The sequence below is a fragment of the Citrus clementina genome, unplaced genomic scaffold, assembly GCF_000493195.1.
Source record: "Citrus clementina cultivar Clemenules unplaced genomic scaffold, Citrus_clementina_v1.0 scaffold_2, whole genome shotgun sequence".
In the NCBI taxonomy this organism is placed as follows: Eukaryota; Viridiplantae; Streptophyta; class Magnoliopsida; order Sapindales; family Rutaceae; genus Citrus; species Citrus x clementina.
In genome coordinates, this window is record NW_006262688.1 from 6524122 (window position 1) to 6543826 (window position 19705).

Below are 19705 nucleotides of genomic sequence, written 5' to 3' on the forward strand. Positions count from 1 at the left end.
TTCCCATGATTGAGGTAACTCAAAAGTTTGGTTGAAATATCCTGGTAAGATTGGGGAGTTTCAGACAAATTGTAGAGTTTCAGAATGTTTGTGAATGGTTTGAACATGGACTTGACTCGGATTCCAGTGGGAATGATTTGGAGGTGTTTGATTTGGTGAAGGATGTCAAATCCTAATAAGATATCCTTATTAGGAAGAGTGGAACCAATAACCTTGGTCCAAATGACACAATTTGGGAAGATTTGAATACCAATGGATTTTTTGGTAATCAAAGAGGTGGTGAAGAGTTTGCCATTGACAGCTTTGAAATGTTCTTCAGACTGGGTCCAATATTCTGGTGGAAGAATATGGGGGTTCAACATGCTTCGTTGGGCACCAGTATCTATAAGACCAATTGCTGGAATGGGCCTTTGGAATTTTGAGGGCAAGATCTGGAGTTTGATGGATGGGATAGGAACTGTAGTATCAAGGGAGAGTAACTGTTGGTGGAAAATCACTTGAGACTGGTCACTATCTGAGTCAGAGGAATTTTGTAGTGCGAACACTGTTTCATCGTTGGGTTCATCTTGTTCAGAGAAATAGAATTCCAATTCATCTTTGGCAGGAGAGTAGTCTGTGGTTGCTTGAAGATGTTCAACCAACCGGATGGCCTTTTCTCTTTTGTTGGGACAATCTTTGGCATAGTGGCCTTTTCTCTTGCAGATGAAACATCTGCTTGATTGCTTTCGTTTGAATTCTCTGGAGGAGGAAGATTTCTTTCGGAAGAACCGGTAGGGCTTTCGGGATCTGCGAGGTTTGGATGAAAATTCTGGAGTTTTGAATTTCCGAAAATGCCGTTTTTTCTTTGAACTGCAATCGCAATCCTTTTTCTTGTGGCATTTGATCTGTAAATAAGGCTTTTTGCAAGCACTGCGGAAAGGTTCTTTGTCTTTCAACAATTCTTTGAAAAACTGTTTTTGCTCGCAAAGTTTGTCAAGACAGGTTTTGGCAAGCTGGAAGATTTTGCCAAGGGAGATGTTGTCTAGGGAAAGATTGGATGCTGTAAGTTGTCTCTGGATGTCAGGTTGGAGTTCTTCGGGGAGGGAAGCCAGAAAGACATGCTTTAATGTCGGCTCATTGAATCCATTAAGCTTATAGAACAGCAGGGACATTCGCTTATAATGGAAGTCAAGATCCTTAGCATTGAGGGAGCAGCATTTCATGTTGAGGTAGTCTCGTCTGGCAGCTTCAAAGACTGCAGAAGGGTCGCCAAGGAATTGATCATGAAGTACAGCAAGAGCACTTGAAACTTCTGGAAGGTCAACAAACTGTAACTGGCGATATTGTCCTAACGAATCAAACCAATCTCTTAGAGCACCCGTAAAACGAGTAGCAAATTCTCTAAGGACTGATTGAGTTGTTGCTCCTGTTCTTAGCATCTGCAGGTCAATCCAGGCAGACATTTCATTGAGTCGGTCACGCCATTTATGAGATGGAAGATCATCAAATGTGAACCATGGACCATTTGACGATTTTTGACTGGGTGGATTGGGCTGGGCTGGAGAAGGTTGGTTTGTGGCAGAAGATTCAGGCATTTCTTCTTCAACTTCGGAGGGAATATCAACATATGGTTCTGTATGAGAGGTTTGGCCTTGATCAGGTTGAGCCATCAGGATTTTGGTAATATCAGCATAGGACTTTTCAGAGTCACTGGTGGATGCTGAAGATTCTGAGTCGGTTTCGGTATGGCTATCTGAAACAGCTAGATTTGAATCAGAAGTTTGATCGTCAGTAGATGAATGGATGACTGCGTGAGCAGTAAATTGGTTCATGGGTTCTTTATCTTTTGATTGGGCAGGGACTGATAAAGGAGCTGGTGGTGAGGTCGGTGTAAAAGTAGGAGATGGTTGGCCAGGGATGGTCAGAGAGGAAGGATGAAGAGGGGGAGGTCGAGGCTGCGGTCTAGGTTTGGGTTTAGGTTTAGGTGGCGGTGGCAAAGGATTGTCTCTGAAAAGAGTATGAGTCATGCCAAATAACTTGGAAGGGTCATATTGTTTAATAGGAGAGAGCATAGAGGCAAAAGGATGGTAAGTTGGACCGATAGAAGGAATAAGAGGTGAACTGGTGAAAAGGGTAGGTCTCTGTTTTTCAGATTCAATCTGAGCAAGTTCAGCTTTTAATCGCCTGATTTCCCTTTCCTTTTGGTCAAATTCGGGACCATTGTATCTGTGGGCTAGCATGGCTCGTAACTCTGAATCGAGTTGGCCAATTCTGGACTGGAGATTTTGGTGGATCTGCTGCATCTGTGCAGAGATGGAGTCAACCTTTGTCTCAAGCTGTTCAGTTCGTAAACTGATTTTCTCAACTTTGGAATTGATATTGACCAAAGTATCATTCTGTGCTCTAGCATTTTGGGTTTGCCAGTTGAGGACTGATTCAAAAGGTTTGGGAGGTTCTAGGTGGCCAATGGAGGTAATAGGTGAAGGGATAAAGGGTTTGGACACAACATTTCGTTGAGAATCTGTATGGGGTTCCAAAGGAGGAAAGGAAGAAGAGTAATCTGAAGAAGTAGAGGAAAACATCATACAAGCCAGTGGTTGGACGGTAGGTGTTGGGTGTGAGAGTGGTGATGGAATCGCAGATTTGCAATGTTTGGCAATCCATGTGAGTTCTTTTCGGTAGATGGGTAATGGAGCCGGTGGAGGTGGAGGATCTGATGGTGGTTTAGGGTCACAGTGGTGACATGGAACAGGAGGTTTTTTCTTTTTGGGTTTCTTTTTCCTTGTGGTTGCGTAATCATCGTCTTCTTCCCAATCATCCCAGCAGGGACAATTTGGGTCACACATGCCGGAACCAGGGGCATCCCATAGGAAATGGCCATTGTGTTTGGCTGGATAAACAGGGTAGCCTTGAGAATTAAACCCTGTAATGGGCAGATCTTCCTGCGCTGTCTGAACAGCTGTGAGCATTGAAGAATAGGTAAAGGAGAGCCTAGGAGGCTCTTGTGGAGCACTGGGAGGTGGTTTAAAAGTCATTCTGACTGTTCCATCATGTCGTCTTTCAAACATGCCTTCAGAGGTCTGAATTGGAGCTGTATTGTTGTGGAACTGTTCATAGTTGGAGATCCATTCAAGAGGCATAAGCTTGATGAGCTCATGACGGGGAATTTGTCGGGGAATCTGGATGATTGTCGGGATCTGGTCAGATTCTGCTAACACCATGAGGGTGTCAGAGTGGTGTTCTGGAGCGGGTAGATCTAAGGCATGATTTTGAAGCCTGTAGACCAGTTGGTGATGTAAAGTGGCAACTTTTGCAGAAGAAATTTGTTCAGCACCTTGAATCTGAACTTGGACTTTCAAGGTTGTGGGCAAATTGGGGTCTTGGAGAGAAAGATTGAAATTGGGATAGAAAGTGAGTAAAACACTTCCTGCATGAAGGGTTGTGAGGACAGTACCGATAACAGCATCTTGGTACTGTTTAAACCGGGTATCAAGCATAGCAAGTCGAGCGGTAACCGGTAATCCTTTTCTCCCATGAAGGGTAAGGATTAATCTGATGCCGCCAAGATGGAGATGAGTATAACCTTCTCGTTTCCAGTTGGAGAGCAACTCGGAGGGAATCTCCAGAGTGACATATTGCTCAGCAGAGGTGGCTTGAAGAGCACACTGATCCAGGCGGGAAGACTGGATGTATTCTTTAGGGTGAGGGCGTCTGGTAGAGATAAGGGTGCGGATACTGCGGGTAAAGGAGCTAGGTCGTTTATATAACTGATAAGGGCTGAGGAGAGGGTAGGAAGATTCACTGATTTGGGCGGATTCAGGGATGTAGGAGTATTCTACAAGATTTTCAATTTTATTAGTAGTATGAGAAGTGCAAGATTTCGGTAAAGAAAGAGTGGAAGAAAGAGTAACAGGAGGTGAAGAGGAAGTGGATGCCATGAAGGAGAAGTTCTCTCTGCGCCTGAAGTTCTAGAGATCAAAAATAGAAAAAGCCTTAAATTATACCATTTTGGGCAAGAAATTGTGAATTTAGAAAACATGAAATTTTCAAGGATGGGTATGGCTCTGATACCAGTTATGGTGAAGTACGTGGCGTTGTTATACCAGAACTACAACAGTTAAAACTATTCTTTGGACCAGTAGTCCGCAAGCTCGGGTTTCCAGCCGATATACCTCTGTAATCAAAAACCTTTAAAACATTTTTCTGCCATTTTCTTGATCTCTCAACAGAACATCTACAAGATCTCCGTCTTCCTCACTTTTACCAGTCTTTAGTCTTGTCTCACGTTCCTCAATAATGTTTGAAATTATTTTGTCTGCTTGTTGATGAATTTTCTCCACTTGAGACTTGACCCCAGCTATCAATTGTAGAAATTTGATGGAAGGAAACAGATCTGCAGTATTGGAACCCGCTGCTGCTACTGCAAATTCCTTCACAATCTATCGGAGAACTTCTTTATTCTTTGCATTTGCTACGAAAGGCTATTTTCAAAAAAAGATTATATGCTAATGATGAACTATATCGCTAAGGTTAGTCACTGATCCTGCTTTTGAAGCAATCGATCTAATGACTTCAGAAACCTCTTCCTCTCTATCATATCGAAAAGACTGGTCTCTTTTCTTGCTTGAAAGCTCCATTGTGCAAAGTTTTCGTAGCTCTATCCATTGTTCACCATATGGTGCAAAAGACACAGCGCTGAAATCATATGTCATGATTTTTGTTGCCACCGTTTCAACCCTTGTTGCAAAAAATTCGTCATGAGTTTGCATCACTCCTTTGGCAGATTGGGGTGATGAAACCAAAATCGTTGGATGCTCTCCAATCTGTAGGTACATAATGGGACCATAATTGTTTGCCAAGTTTCTTAGCCGATGGTGAGGTAGCGAGCCGACAAGGTGATGCAAGTTTCCAATGATAGGTAATTTCCATGGCCCTGGAGGTAGACTTAGAGACCTTTCAATATTTGCTTTCAATCTCCATGGCCCTATTTTCAGGACCATGAGCACAAAAATAAGAAAGTTGAGAAGGGCTGGGATGGAGAAGAAAACGAGCCCCACGAAAAATATAAATGACAGCATCATTTCTTTTTTTTCTTTTGTCATTGATTTTTTTTTTTTTAATTTTGTCGTTGATGTTTTATTTAGACAAATAAAAAATAACCAACTTGCAGGTTATTGATGTTAACTTTAAACAAATTAATTAAACAACGATCAATCTTTTTATATACTAGAATCTCAATAGATTTTAATCTATTACAATATTTTTGTAGATTATGAGTCCGCTTGGAATTATTTTTGTGAGATTCAAAAGTGATTTTGAAAAGTTAAGAACTAATTTTGATATTTGGTAAATTTTTAAAAAATTATTTTTGACAAAAATTACCCAATTTTACAACAAATTTTAAAAAGCAAAACATGAGTAGATTTTCAAATTTTAATTTTGAGAATCCACCGTACACTTATTGCAATTTCATATATATTCTCACATATGTTATAAAAATCTAAAATTATCCTCAAAATAAAATCTAAAAGAATTAATATTATTACCAATTATATTGAGATAACAAAATAAAAAAAGATAAAATAATAATATTTATTTTAGTTATCAGTTATCATAAAAATACAATAAATTGATATGTGTAAAAAATTATATATTTATAAATCTGTAAAAAAATTAATATTATATATATTTAAGTCATTTATATATTTACAACAATTTAACAATAAAATTTACTAAATATATATATGATTGTTTTTTAAATTCATAATATTTTTGAAAATAAATTTTACTAAACATATAACTGATTCTTTCTTAACATAACTAAATGCAATTATTTTAAAAAGTACTGCCCTATAAGCAACAGTCAAAAAAATCATATTAGTATGAGAAAATTTAAAGTATTTATGTGATCCAACGGAGCAAAAAGTTTATACTCAAAATAAAATATAATAGCAAAAAGAGGTATTGAGTCCAATTTTTAAACGTGAATATTGTTCTAAGTGTTCTTTCTCCTATTTTCAATAATTCTAAAAATATGTTTCAAATTTCTTTTAAAAAAAAATGCTAAACCAACAAATTCACTCTTGATCGTAAAGGAAACGAGGAAGGATAAAAGGTAAATTACCGACGATACCCACATTCTCATAAAATTCATTAACGCAATGACCGCCTGACCGACGACTCTAGGGGTACATTTGTCCTGAAGGTACTTGATGTACGAATACAAATATTTTTTTTTAAAATTAATTCTCCCTTCTGAGATCGTTTTCAAGGGTTTTAATGCTCTGCGGTCTGCAATTCTGTTTGTCTTAAAGGTGCGTCTTCACTTTCTGATTCTCTTCTCTGCTTGTTTTTCTGATCTGGGTTTGACTGATAAATGCATAATGTTAGATTATTTTGAAGAATTCAAGGAAGAAATGATTAAACATCTCTTCTTTTTGTCTTTTCGATGCTGTAATTAGTAATGAAACCATTGAAATACTTTTATTTCGTATTTTGGCTCTCTGGGGTTGACTAGAAGATGAATTTTATGTATCTGGGAGACCCATTTGAGCTTTTGTATACATGTTGAATCATCATCTATATTCTTTTCTTTTCTTTTTTTATTAAAAAACCTCGATTTTTCTTTGTTAACTATCTTTGCAATTGATACTTGATGTTTCGTAATTTTGCAAGGCACATCATTGGCTTTTCTTTCAAATTGTTTAAATTTTTACCTCTTATCGTGTTTAATACTATGGGACAGTTGAAGAATAATTGCTTTGAACGACAATAAAGTTGAAGAAATGCTTGGATTCTGTGTTTTGGATTTAGAACAGTATGATTATTGTTATATACTTTACTAATTTGATAGGAATCCTTCATTACAATAGGATTTAGGTTTTCTTTCACTAAAAAGCAAACTGGGATAAAACACAATGACCTTCCTCGTAGTAAATCTCACAATATAAGCAGTTCAATTGTTGTGGGGAATTCATGATTGTACTATACCCACCCAAATCTTTAATGTTGCACAGCAATCTTACTGTGCCTTGTTCTTTTGTCAAAAAATGCTCAATAGATCGTGATGGTGAAAGCATACACACAAGAGCACATTTACAAGCACCCGTGGGAGCGTGTTACTTCTGCATCTTGGCGCAAGTTTGCTGACCCTGAGAACAAGCGCACGTTATCCCATATACTTGAAGTGGACACTTTGAACCACAAGCTCGATCCTCTATCTGGCAAGCTATACACAACGCGTGCACTCACTGTCCATGCCCCTGGACCTTGGTTTGTTCGCAAAATTATTGGTCAAGATATATGTCACTGTGTTGAATCAACGGTTGTTGATGCCCAGTCAAAGTCAATGCAGCTCACTACTCGCAATGTTAGTCTAAAAAAGTATATAGAAGTGGAGGAGAAGATCCGATACGAACCCCATCCTGATAATCCAACTGGTTGGACAGTTTGTAGACAAGAGACAAGTATAAGGATTAAGCCATTATCGGCACTGGCATCAATGGCAGAGAAGGTGGAGCTACGATGTGCAGAAAAGTTCATGCAGAATAGTGTCAAGGGTAGAGAAGTAATGGAGAGGATCTGTAAGTACCTTGAAGCTGAATCTCGTGGAATTTCTCTCTAGTTTCTAGTTTTTGAGTTCAATTTCTGAGTTTTATAGTACTTGGAGCAAAGGGCTTTTAAGTCCTTCTAGAGTAGGAAAAACTAATAATGTATAAGTATAAAACTAAGATTGTTATACTTTAACTCCTGAAAGGAGTTGATTCAAATTTTGATCTAGTTCAAATGTAATTTCAGGACGTTATGCACTCGCTTTTCATTGCAAGACTGTTTTTTAAAATTGTTTCGTGGATTTTTGTAAGTAGATGGGCATATTTTAGTAATATTTTGCTCAAATGCTACAGGCATACAATTTTGATTACTGCAAATTTTATACAGTACTTTCTCTTTTAGCACTATCTCCTCTGCAACGCATGTCTCGTATTGTGGAGAACCATATATCCTTCTCCATCGAAGGGTGTTGCATTTCCTTCTCAGATCATTGCATTATTTTAATTGGTTTAAGTAGATTTCCTTCCGGCCACCTCTAGAAATTGAATTCTGCACTTATTTTGGGAGAATATGCAATGTCCTTTGGTGTCATTCCTTGTCAAGAAATTCGGATCCCTTCTACGTTGCAGGTCCTTTGCTGGTTTACCCATATATGTTAAGATATATACTGGTGTTCATTTTATTATTTCAAACCTTACAGAACCAATCTAGTTATACCACTTTATGTTGAATTTACAAATTGCAGCATTATTATTGAAGACACCATTATCGACTGATTGTAATGAGAATCACTTTGAAGTCTATCTGAAGTTCTTCGCAGTTTGTTGAACATGTTAAACTGGAGATTTGAGTGCAGCCCATAGGAACAAGGAAGTCAAAACCTGACGGTAGATTTGTTTATCTTACAAAAAGTCCCCATTCGGCCAAGCTGGTTGGTAATTTTGGAAGGACTGTTGGATAGGGGAGGTTTCTCCTGGCGGTCATTTCCCTCAGGTTACATGACTTTTACAGAATTATTGTTCCACACTAGCATGGCTAAATGTTCTGCTTGAAAATCATTCAAGCAGACTCCTAGGGCAATGGAGTTGGGATTTCAAGTTCTTAAGTAATTGGAATGATGGAGGTTCTCAACCGTGCGCTGGAATGCTAAAGACCTTACAAAGGGTCGAATTTAATGATTCAGATCTGCATTTTCAAAAAACTAGGGTTTTTTTTTTTCGGACCAAGTCTCTCTCTCTCTCAAATTTCTTTTACCATAAGACACTTTTTAAAATTTACAGTTTGAAGGAAGTCAACGATGCATAAAAATCGAAACCAATAAAAATCATCACACATGAGAAATAAAGCCGATAGAAACCATAATTAAAAATTTACAGAGGCTAAGCGCAAGAATTGTCCATGTATGTTTTCCACATCATATGGAAATAGCACAACCATCTTTTTCTGAATTTTTTTTTTTTAAGCAGAAACTAATAAAGTGAAATGCCATATGAAACATAATGACAAATTGGAAAGCCTTCCAAAAGTCCATAAAACCAGAGCACAGATTCACTCTTAAACACTGAAGCCAACATATAAGTTCTCGCCAACACACGACATAGAGTTCTTCATACTGCAGAGATGTCCTATAACTGATAATGGGCCCCCAGCATATATAACATTAAAGGACACCTGATAAGATACATGGCCTTCTCAGAAGAAGCCTCTAACAGATGAGCAAGATCATCATTCTTTGATTATTGAAACCTCATCCCATTGAATCTAGATTTTATCTAGCTTCTCAGCCTTGATCACAGGGTTTGCTTTAATTATAGCATCCCTAGCAGCAGTGCGGTAGTCAAAGGGGCAGTTATGTTTGTCCGAATAGCGATGTGACACACAGTATAAGTTACCACAGCGACATTTGAATCCTGTTAAACCAACACGCTTCTTGCAACTGCTGCACCGGCTGGGACCCTCCTTCGGCTTTGCCTCCACACTCTCGCTCAATTCTGAAGCACATGATGGCTGCACAGAGATGATTTTTGGCTCCACTGAACTAGCTTGCACATCAACAGTGGCAGCAGCAACAGATTCACTTCCATTGCTGCTTGACGTTTCATTCACAATGCTTCCAATAGATGAAGCAGCAAGCTTAGCTTGATCCTGTTTCAGCATTATATCCTTGTAGCATTTGGAACACATATTCATAGTAGCCACACTTCCAAAGAAACCACAATTGTTGATGCACAAGATAGGGCCCTCAGGAGGAGCTTGGCATCCAGTCTCATCATGGTCCATGTTTTCACCACCCCTGCACCAATACAATTGAAAAACTTGAGATCTTAGAAAGAAATAGACAATAATAAGAATTAGAATAAAATATTGTATCTCAATCCCACTACATCAACATTGAGTCGCAAGAACATGCCAAAGAACACATATATACATATGGACAGAATTTCAGTCAGCCAGTGTTTTAACCAAAAAGCGGAACTCAAGCGGTTCTTAACTGGTCAGGCTTAGACTCGTATAAATTTGGTTGATTCAGCTTAGCAGTCTCAAAGCCCACAAGCATCATTAAGTGCTTGCAGATTAGCCCAAAGGTTATAAAAATGGTTCCATGTCAAAATCACAAAATGCTCACATTAAATCTCTTCATCTGTGTTCATTCCACAGTATCATTTAAAGATATTTCCTTCAGTTTGGAAGTTTGCCAGCCTAAGAGGTTCAAAATCCTAGGACAGACCTTGAGCAATTAATATAATCTTGCTCAGTTACCAATACATGCTCTGTTTGCCAGATGCAAGAAATTTATTAACCCACTACAACAGCATCTGGAAAAAACATAGAGCTGGCAAACAGATATCACGTCTGCCAAGTCCTTCCACAGCTGACTTGCAACAGCAGGTTGTAGAAGAGGCTGTGTATAGCTGGTTCAGTCTATTAACCTCTTCAAACCAAGAACCAAACCAGTCTAATCACCGATCACAATAACAGAACTTGGAAACAGACTGATCATTCTAAAACTGCACATTAACTTCTAACTGATTTGGTTCTGCTTGATTCTTTGTATGATTAACTTCTGCTTGCACCTCTAAATACAATATTTAATCAATCATAAAATGTAAATCAGTTGTATTGTCTTCGGCAAACAGCCATTATCTAATAGTAAAGAGACAACTCAAGCACCACACAATTTTCAAAACGACATGATGCCACAAATTATTTTCTCAGAGCATAAAAGGTCAAATCTTTCCATGTCTATTTTCTAACATCATACATCAAATGGGGGAATAAATTCATGAACCACTAAATAACCCATCAGAAAAATCAAGCGTGAGAGAAGTCTTCAACAAGAAAGAAGGTGCACGTACAAACAACAGCCATAGATTACAATCACAGCTTCCTATCTTGTCATAATGCATACCACATGGCAAAGTCAACCAACCATGAACGCCACAGTCTTCAATTGCACTCTGTGACCATGTCTCAGTTATTTCTATATAAGAGGCTACAACATAACTACTTACTTAGAATAAGTGACTTGTATACACATATCACAAACATATTACAACTATTCTAACAACTAAAACACCAGTCAGTCATGTAAATTATGAACTAAAGTAAATACCCAGCTGGAACAGCTCCATCATTCAATTCAAAATTTTACAGCATATCTAGAACAGTTAGCAACAATCTGAAACTAATCCTACAAAACGGAATAACATTCAAATAACATGACGCCAAACAAAATAACAAAACCCAACTCAAATCAGCTCATTACAAAATCATACGTGTCACATATCAGTATATCAGGAAAACATGATTTATTTATTAAACAACATCAAAAACCCTAGCTTTCACTTGAACAAAAATACCCAATATAAAAAACGCCATGAATATTAATAAGTAAAAAAATTTAAAAACAAAAACCAGAAACCCAATAAATCAACAAAAAATACAAACCTGCGAGCAACAGAAGAAACAGCAATGAATCCCTTAAGCCGATCCCCGAGCTCAAGCCAGCATCCAATGAGCCCTGCTATCCATCAAATCAAACGAAAATTAAATAAAAATTAATCAAAACAAAAATCAATCCAAAAAATTTTAAAAAAAAAACACTTGACATTAAAAATAAATAAATAAATAACAAGGATCAAAAACCCTAACCCTAAAATTAAATGGACCAGATCGGCCTACGGGGAGAGAGCAGGCAAAAACCGATTAGAGACGTCCTCGTTTCCCTTTCCGGGTGTCTCTCTCTCTCTCTCTTTGATTTTTTTTAAAAAGGCTTCGCTGTTTCTCTGCCAGCGAAGGCCCTTTACTGATTAGGGAATGACGTGGTTCCTTCTCATTGGTGCCGCGTGTTACTTTCTGTTCCCCATTTTGTCCCCCGCTTGGGTTTTAACTTTCAAATAACTAGATAATAACATCTGGGTCCCTGAATGATAAATAAATTCCAAAATCACTGGATAGTTTATGCGTCGCTTTTTAATTGGTCTCCAGTCTCCACAGTCATTTTTTCTTAAATTTGACATATAGATTATTTCAGTACAAACTAAATATAAAAGACTTATACAATAATTTTACATACTATATTCATCATTGAATTTATCCTCATATTTGTAATATAATATTGATTAATTTTTTCATGCACACCTTAGACTTTTTAGGAGAACGACTATAATTCTTGATTAATTTGTATAGAGATAATCAAATTCTTCTTTAAAGTTAAGTCTATAAATAACAAAAAATACTGCAGCACTCAACTAGATTGACATGCCTTAACTCTAAAGGTCTTGTTTCATTTATATGCGTACATGTGTATGTATGTATGTGTTCTTTCTTTTCGCCAAAATATTAACAAAAGTATGTCCTAAAATTGTATCGATTATCTCTGACTCGTGCTCTTGAATTAATTGATACTATTATCTATTTTTTCTTATTTAATTTTTTTAGAAAATAAAATTTTATTATGGAGATGGCATCAATTCTATTTGTTTGATTCTTTTATTGGGTGCCAAAAAAAAAAAAAGAGAAATTGGGTGGAATGGGATGATACTTGAAAACTTCGAGAGGGCAGTAAATTCTTTTTTATTTTTTTGGTGCTAAATTCTTTCATAGATATTGCTTGTTTGCTTGACAACTCGACTTTATTCTTAGCCTGGACCATCTTGAAATGTCTCCTTCAAAGCAAAGAGAAATTGATTGCTGTTTAATAAACATTTGTCGATTTTCTATAATAAATAAATTCTTATATATATATATATATATAATGCAGATTTTTCATGCGTAAAAAGTTACTGTACCGAAAGATTTTTTTAGAAGATTTTTTTTATACCTTATAAAAATAAGATATTTTTTTTATACAATTTGTGTTTTATTAAATTCCACAGTTAAGAATTGTCGTATATGTTTAATTTTTCCTTGGATGCTGGGCTTCAGGGCTTACATATTTTGATAGTTGAGTTGGACGCACTCAATGTTGTTGGGCTCATTAATTCTTAAATCAGAAAGCCAACTTTTTTTTTTTAAATAATTGATATAATCATATATTTATCATATTCTAATTACAAAGTCAATCAATGAGATAATCTCAAACTTCAAATAGTTACCATACAAATATCTAGAAGACTGCTTGGTGGTGGGATGCCAATACGAACTAAAGTCATCTTAAAAATGTAGGCCTACCAAACATTGTACAGTCAATAAAATATTAAAATAAATGAAATTTCATAAACCCGAATGTGAAATGTCCAACAATTAGAATCTGAACACATTGAACACAATGAGCACAGCACATTCTATGATAATAATAATAATTAATTAACGCAAAAAGAATAAAGAAAACCAATCACCTTTCTGATTCTGGTTATTTCCTGCAACATTCCTTAAGTACGTATGAAAAAATCCCAATTGAAATATTTTTAGGTGTTGAATTTTGAATAGTCCAAGACGGAAGAAAATTTCAGTTATGGAAGAAAGTGACATGCCAACTACACATGGTGGTAATGATTCCCCAACCCCATGAGTCTGAAAATAGAAGCAAACTATAGCAAAGATAAAAAACTTTGCCTTTATAATTTTTTATGCTGTGTTTGGCAAACTGTCGCAGGAAACTTTTTTCTGCTTTTCCTCTCTTTGCTTTTGCTTCAAATCTTGATCTTCCCTCCTTTTCCAAATTAAATTTCAATTCTTTTTTTCCCCCATCAGTTCCAAGAATCTTCCTTGGCAGAACTTTTCTGGGAAAATTTTGAATATTGTATTAATATAGGATTTATTGCTTTGTTGTGCTCATAGTTTCTGCATGATTCATATTAATGGTTTGGTGAGCAACTGAGCATGTCTACATAGAATTTATTTCAAAGTTTGAACCAGCCGGTATAGAAAATATTCAACTTTGGAGATGGCTATGGAGATTATGAATGATGACATGGTATCGAAAATGGAAGATTATGAAGTGATAGAGCAGATTGGAAGAGGAGCTTTTGGTGCTACGTTTTTGGTTCTTCACAGGGCTGAGAATAAGAAGTAAGAAAAATCTCTCTTCTCTAGTATCTCTTCTTTGTTTTTCATGATAAAAAATTATCGGTTTAATTTGATTTCTGAATTATCTTTCAAGTTTGGTTTAAGGACTAAAATATGGTTGCCCTTGTTATATTATATGTGTATATTAGGTATGTGTTGAAGAAGATTAGATTGGCTAAGCAAACGGTGAAGTTTAAGCGCACTGCAATTCAAGAGGTTAATCTTTTAAGCACTACTCTTTATGCATTTTGATTCACTGAGTACTAACCATCCCATTTGAATCACTGGGAATCGATACATTTTCGCAAATGTATGTACCTTTGATGCTTTGTGCTTCATTAATCGACAATTTTATTTCAGTTTGTAACAGATGCAGTTGATTCATATGAAGTTGTTGATATATGAAAACAAATGATCGATTGAAAGTGATTAAGATGTCAATAACATGTGTTAATGTTGCAGATGAATTTGATAGCAAAGCTAAGGAACCCATATATAGTTGAGTACAAAGATGCTTGGGTGGAAAAGGTACTCAGCCTATCAGCAATTTTTAGTTAATTTTCTGCTACCATTAAAAACATAGTATGTTTTGTTAATGTCATGTGCTAGAAATGCAGTTGCTTGGGATGCTTATCATATAAACGCCATGAAAATGATCCTAACTTTTTCTCTGTATGCATTCATGTTTTGCAGGAATGCTATGTGTGCATTGTAACAAGTTACTGTGAGGGAGGAGACATGTAAGTCTTTTGGTTCCTTTCTTTTCCTCGTTACTCAAGCTCACTTCTGTACTATTCTGTTGATTTCTGATTTTGATTATGCAGGGCTGACATGATAAAGAAATCTAAAGGAAAATTTCTTCCAGAAGAGGTAAGGAATTTGGAAATTGCTCAAGAGCTAATTTTCTTGATCATAACATAACTTGATAATTAATTTTTTTCTTGCTGCACAATATCTTGATACCGGCATTGCTCTCTTCCAGACTCTCTGCAAATGGCTAACTCAGCTGTTGCAAGCAGTGGATTACCTCCACTTTAATCGTGTTATTCACAGGGATTTGAAAGTATGTACCTCTATCTACAATTTTTATTTTTCTAATAAAAGAGCCTAGTACAAGTCTGATATTAAGACAATGTTTGTATCATGTAATTTCAGTGCTCCAACATATTTCTTACAAAAGAGAATGACATAAGGCTAGGTGAGAAGGCAAACACATTGATTGTTGCTCCCGAGATTGCACTTTGTTTTCCTTCTAAAACTTGTCCATTATGCATTTGATTAACAGGTGACTTTGGACTTGCAAAACTGCTCAACAAAGACGAACTTGCTTCCTCAGTAACTTCTGCTCTTCATTTCTAGTCTCATAGTATCCCAGTGCAATTTTAGCCTTTTTATGTGTTTAATTTTCTGATGGGATTAATCTTCCTCACGTTTGTATATCTACACAGGTTGTCGGCACTCCCAATTATATGTGTCCAGAGCTTCTTGCAGATATACCCTATGGATACAAGTCTGATATATGGTCCTTAGGTAATAAAGAGCAATATCATATTTTCATACAAGCTCATTTTATAGCCACTAGTATGACTTTTTTCGCAGAATGACATTTCACTATTCTCATAGGTTGCTGCATGTTTGAAATTGCTGCTCATCAACCTGCTTTTCGAGCTCCTGTAAGTGTATCCTTGACTTAAGCTTGTTAATTCTCCTTATTTTCCTGCTAAAGTACAAATCTTTAATTTTGAATTGTCAATGGAAGAGAAAAATCTGATAAAATTTGATCAAACAGGATATGGCTGGACTTGTTAGCAAAATAAACAGGTCCTTCATCTCGCCACTTCCAACAATGTATTCCTCTACATTGTAAGTATCTACATACATGTTCTGATAATTCTCTGTAACCTCCCTATCACATAAATCAAAGTAGCAAAATTTTTATATATAATTGACGTAATGAGCTTTATGGACTGCAGGAAACGGTTGATTAAGAGCATGCTAAGAAAGAACCCTGAACACAGACCAACGGTGTGTTCAATTAATAACTAGACTCTCATCTTGTCGTTTTGAAATCATTGGAAAACATATTCTAATGACCTCATTATGCTACATTGCAGGCTGCAGAGCTATTGAGGGATCCACTTTTACAGCCATATATCGATCAATCCCACAAGCTAGCTCCTGTTTTTCTCCCTGTAAAGTCTGAAAACAGGTACAAGGATAAGCCAAAAGCATCTCAGTCACCTGCCAAGTTCAGCAGTGGCAAAGAAGTGAAAGGTGGAAAGGCAATCCCACCAGCACCAAGGAAGTTATTAGTGAACCCGAAATCCGACCCTCAGCATCACCAGGTATTGCAGAAGGAACTGCCAGTTATTAGTGAAGCTGCGACATTCAGTAACAAGGAAGAACATGGTATGGTTCCACGGTGCTGTTTACATTCAATAGCAAACAAAAACTTGAGTCCAATATGTGCTTCATGTGGGAACAACGAAAGAGCAATAGAGAATTTTCTCAGACTTCCAAAGCAAACAATAAAAGAAGATATTCAAGAACTGATTGGAGCATCAAATGACTCATTGATGAGTACAATAACATTGTTGCATAGTCAGGAAACAAGGATAAAAATGGATCCACAGAGCAAGAAAAGAGCAGAGGCTCTGGAGTCACTACTAGAGATTTGTGCAAATTTGCTTAGACAGGAAAGGTTGGATGATCTTGCTGGTGTATTGAGACCATTTGGTGATGAAGCTGTGTCATCTAGAGAAACAGCAATTTGGTTGACAAAGAGCCTAATGAATATTCAGAAAAATGGCGCCTGAGGTAATTGATTAGCAAGGAGGCCATGATCAATCTGACGCTTATACCTTGTAAATGAAACCCAAAAGTGTTGTAAAGTCTTGACATACAATTGGTTTATTGTGTTAACAAAATTACTCCACAGAAGTGAATTTGATTGAGTAAAACCGAGTAGATTAAATATTGAGTCTATGAGATACAACTTCAAGTAATTAGATATAAATGATCTGGATTTTGAATCTTTAGCCACTTTGTTGTTGCAGACTTTATGCAAAACTCTTGCTACATCATTTTCAACAATGATAGTCTTCTCGAGGATTTTATTTTGAATGGGGCTATAATGGTGAAATTATAATCCTGACTAGGCTATGTCATAAAATTATAAAATTGAAGAAGCTAATATTGAAGAAGTTAACGTGGGAGGCCACAGATGGAAAATCATAAAATTTAGCAGAATAGAACATGATTAAACAATAAAGGCACCAACCACGAAATGGGTAAAAACTTCGAGTAAAACGGTGCGTTTCTGCATTCTCTTCCTCGTAACAATTAAGCTAACCGCTAACGCTTTCCATTATTCCATACAACAGCTCAAGTACACGGTGAAGTGATCTTTTGCTTCTCAAAGGCTCTGCTTGCAGCTTGGAGTTGGAGTTCTAATCAGGTCTTGTTCTCTCTTTTAACTTTTCTCCATTATTATGTTTTATTTTATTCTGTGTGCCCTGCTTCGTTGCTGTCAAATCGAGGGATATGACTTAAGAAAAATTTACTATTAGCTGAACTGGGTGTATTTTTAGTCTCAGAATTTTGTTCTCAGTAACCAAACACTGTTTTATGAAGAGCCCCTTTTGAGAAACATAACAAAATCATATCTTTTCTTTTTTTTTAGTTTTAATTAACTCTATGTTGCATCTATCATCAGGTTGGCTGAGAAGTTCATCATGAATGAACATGAATCACTTTCAAAAGAAGACAGGATTAGTCAGTTACCTGATGGAATCCTTTGCCACATTTTATCATTTTTGCCTATAAAATGTGCTTTGGCAACTTGTATTCTATTTTCAAGATGGAAGTTTGTTTGGACTTTGCTTCCAAATCTTTGCTTTGATGAGCGGTTACACATGAGGCCCGTTTATGGCCAGCATATGGGTTATATTTTTAGGAAGGATGGATTTTGTTTTTCTGAGGATCCTAACCCTGTGTTTGAGAATTTTGTTACTAGGGTGCTTCATCTTACTAACCCGACAGCTATTGGCAAGTTTTCTCTCGACCGTTGGGCGCTAAGCGATTTGACTCGTTTCAGATCCTGGGTTGATTCTATAATTATGCGTAATGTTTGCGAGATTGAACTTTTTCTCGGATCTCACAAGCTTGTTCGGTTGCCTGAGAGCATTTGCACTTTGAAGACACTTGAAGTTCTAAAACTTTACTCAGATTTTGTTATCAAGATTCCTCCCTCTGGATTATGTTTTCGAAGTTTGAAGGTTCTTACTGTTGTACTAGAATATCCTGATAACAACCTGACTGAGAGACTCTTTTCTATTTGTCCTGCTCTTGAGGATTTGTCAATAGGACATCTGGATGATAAATCTTTGATTAACTTCAACATTTCATCCACTACTTTGAAGAGGTTATGCTTATCGTTTACAAACGGAGTAGCTTATAGTAACAATTGGCACAAAGTTATGATTGCAACTCCAAATCTTGAGCTGCTCAATATTCATGATTTTTGCATGGTTTCCTATATGTTTCATGAACTACCTCCCTTTACTAAAGTGTTTATTGATATTTTCTATGACGATGGATGGTCATGGGTTCAGTCTGGCCGTGCTCAACGGCTACTTAATAGTCTCACTAAAGCCAAGTTTCTTGCTTTATCTGCTGACACTGTATATGTAAGTCCACTCCATCATGTTCTAAGACCCTCATACATATCTTATTCATGTCTCTACCTTTTTTTTTTGGTTTAATTTATTATTTTGCTGTAAGCCAGCTAACAGCGACGACATTGTTTTAAAACTGATTGTGGGGACATTTTCTGTTAAGGAAATTAAATTGCAAAAAGTTTTATTTGTAATTTATTCGTTTTAAAGTAATTTTCTTTTTCTGCATGAAAGGCCCTTGACAAAATTTATAAGGATGTCTTTCCAAAGTTTCCAAATGTGACCTGTTTGGCAGTGAAAGTTGAACTGTTTGGATGGCGCCTGCTTCCTATAATCCTCAGCAGTTTGCCTAACTTAGAAGAGTTTGTTTTTGAGAAGGTGAGGATATGAACTTTTGAAGCAAATGGTACTCAATTTGTTGTTTCTGATATCTGTTTGTTTCTTTGTGAGCAGAAATTAAGTTGTCATTTTGAAGAATTTGGGTGGATTGAGCAACCAAATATACCCCTTTGTTTGCTCCTACATGTTAAGAAAATTGAAATTAAGAAATTTGAAGGTCAGAAAGATGAACTGGGACTGGTGAAGTACTTGTTGAAGAATTGTAAAGTCTTGAACAAAGTGATCATTAGATGCAAGGAGACTGCTTCAAAGGAAAATCTTTGCCAGAAGTTAGATAAGTTACAAAGAGGCTCTATGACTTGTGAAGTTGAAATCTTTTGAAAGTTTTTAAATACGGTCTCTTGGTGTTTTTGGCATCACAAAGCCGTTAAAATACTCATGCTATCTGTTAAAGAATACTAGTTAAATTTCTTGACATGTTTTTTGGGATGAAATACTTGTATATACTTTGTGATACTGGATCTTTATCTGTTGATGTAGATTTCTGTGGTTATCTACAATAAGAAGTTTTAATACTTCCAAGGGTCCCTGAGTCTTGCTAGTTGCAGCTATGATTTCATTTGAATGTTTGTCAATCATGCTGGAATGCT

General features: G+C 36.5%; 4 protein-coding genes across 6 annotated transcripts; 3 read left to right on the forward strand and 1 right to left on the reverse strand.

The window, feature by feature from the left end:
* Positions 1-6232: 6232 nt before the first annotated feature.
* LOC18052926 (protein slowmo homolog) lies at positions 6233-7895 on the forward strand. Its single transcript, XM_006446009.2, has 2 exons — positions 6233-6293; positions 7040-7895. Exon 2 carries the CDS (start codon positions 7046-7048, stop codon positions 7601-7603), a length of 558 nt encoding a protein of 185 aa, XP_006446072.2. The 5' UTR covers positions 6233-6293; positions 7040-7045; the 3' UTR covers positions 7604-7895.
* A 976-nt stretch (positions 7896-8871) lies between these two features.
* LOC18052927 (zinc finger A20 and AN1 domain-containing stress-associated protein 8) lies at positions 8872-11809 on the reverse strand. The gene is made up of 3 exons (XM_006446011.2): positions 11683-11809; positions 11479-11551; positions 8872-9823 (listed from the first exon to the last, which is right to left on the reverse strand). The coding sequence occupies exon 3, from the start codon at positions 9808-9810 to the stop codon at positions 9292-9294; it is 519 nt and encodes a 172-aa protein (XP_006446074.1). The 5' UTR covers positions 9811-9823; positions 11479-11551; positions 11683-11809; the 3' UTR covers positions 8872-9291.
* Positions 11810-13351: 1542 nt separating this feature from the next.
* On the forward strand, positions 13352-17078 carry LOC18052928 (serine/threonine-protein kinase Nek6). 2 transcript variants are annotated; one of them, XM_006446014.2, is made up of 14 exons: positions 13352-13520; positions 13813-14043; positions 14190-14256; positions 14503-14568; positions 14734-14780; positions 14865-14910; positions 15023-15103; positions 15196-15238; positions 15326-15375; positions 15489-15570; positions 15664-15713; positions 15830-15903; positions 16014-16065; positions 16155-17078. In XM_006446014.2, the coding sequence occupies exons 2-14, from the start codon at positions 13919-13921 to the stop codon at positions 16854-16856; spliced, it is 1485 nt and encodes a 494-aa protein (XP_006446077.1). In that variant the 5' UTR covers positions 13352-13520; positions 13813-13918; the 3' UTR covers positions 16857-17078. The 2 variants fall into 2 exon arrangements, with proteins under 2 accessions (XP_006446077.1, XP_006446078.1); XM_006446015.2 differs by lacking the exon at positions 13352-13520 and having other exon boundaries at positions 13529-14043.
* Positions 17079-17286: 208 nt separating this feature from the next.
* Positions 17287-19637, forward strand: LOC18052929 (F-box/FBD/LRR-repeat protein At5g56420). 2 transcript variants are annotated; one of them, XM_024191010.1, is made up of 5 exons: positions 17287-17351; positions 17424-17497; positions 17756-18728; positions 18951-19094; positions 19170-19637. In XM_024191010.1, the coding sequence occupies exons 3-5, from the start codon at positions 17775-17777 to the stop codon at positions 19434-19436; spliced, it is 1365 nt and encodes a 454-aa protein (XP_024046778.1). In that variant the 5' UTR covers positions 17287-17351; positions 17424-17497; positions 17756-17774; the 3' UTR covers positions 19437-19637. The 2 variants fall into 2 exon arrangements, with proteins under 2 accessions (XP_024046778.1, XP_006446080.1); XM_006446017.2 differs by lacking the exon at positions 17287-17351 and having other exon boundaries at positions 17383-17497.
* The last annotated feature ends 68 nt before the right edge of the window (positions 19638-19705 follow it).

Coding starts and splice junctions, on each gene's coding strand:
- LOC18052926 (XM_006446009.2), top strand. CDS start 7,046: ATGGTGAAAGCATACACACAAGAGCACATTTACAAGCACCCGTGGGAG.
- LOC18052929 (XM_024191010.1), top strand. CDS start 17,775: ATGAATGAACATGAATCACTTTCAAAAGAAGACAGGATTAGTCAGTTA. Junction 18,729..18,950: donor TATCTGCTGACACTGTATAT/GTAAGTCCACTC, acceptor TCTGCATGAAAG/GCCCTTGACAAAATTTATAA. Junction 19,095..19,169: donor AAGAGTTTGTTTTTGAGAAG/GTGAGGATATGA, acceptor CTTTGTGAGCAG/AAATTAAGTTGTCATTTTGA.
- LOC18052928 (XM_006446014.2), top strand. CDS start 13,919: ATGGCTATGGAGATTATGAATGATGACATGGTATCGAAAATGGAAGAT. Junction 14,044..14,189: donor CACAGGGCTGAGAATAAGAA/GTAAGAAAAATC, acceptor TGTGTATATTAG/GTATGTGTTGAAGAAGATTA. Junction 15,376..15,488: donor AAGACGAACTTGCTTCCTCA/GTAACTTCTGCT, acceptor ATATCTACACAG/GTTGTCGGCACTCCCAATTA.
- LOC18052927 (XM_006446011.2), bottom strand. CDS start 9,810: ATGGACCATGATGAGACTGGATGCCAAGCTCCTCCTGAGGGCCCTATC.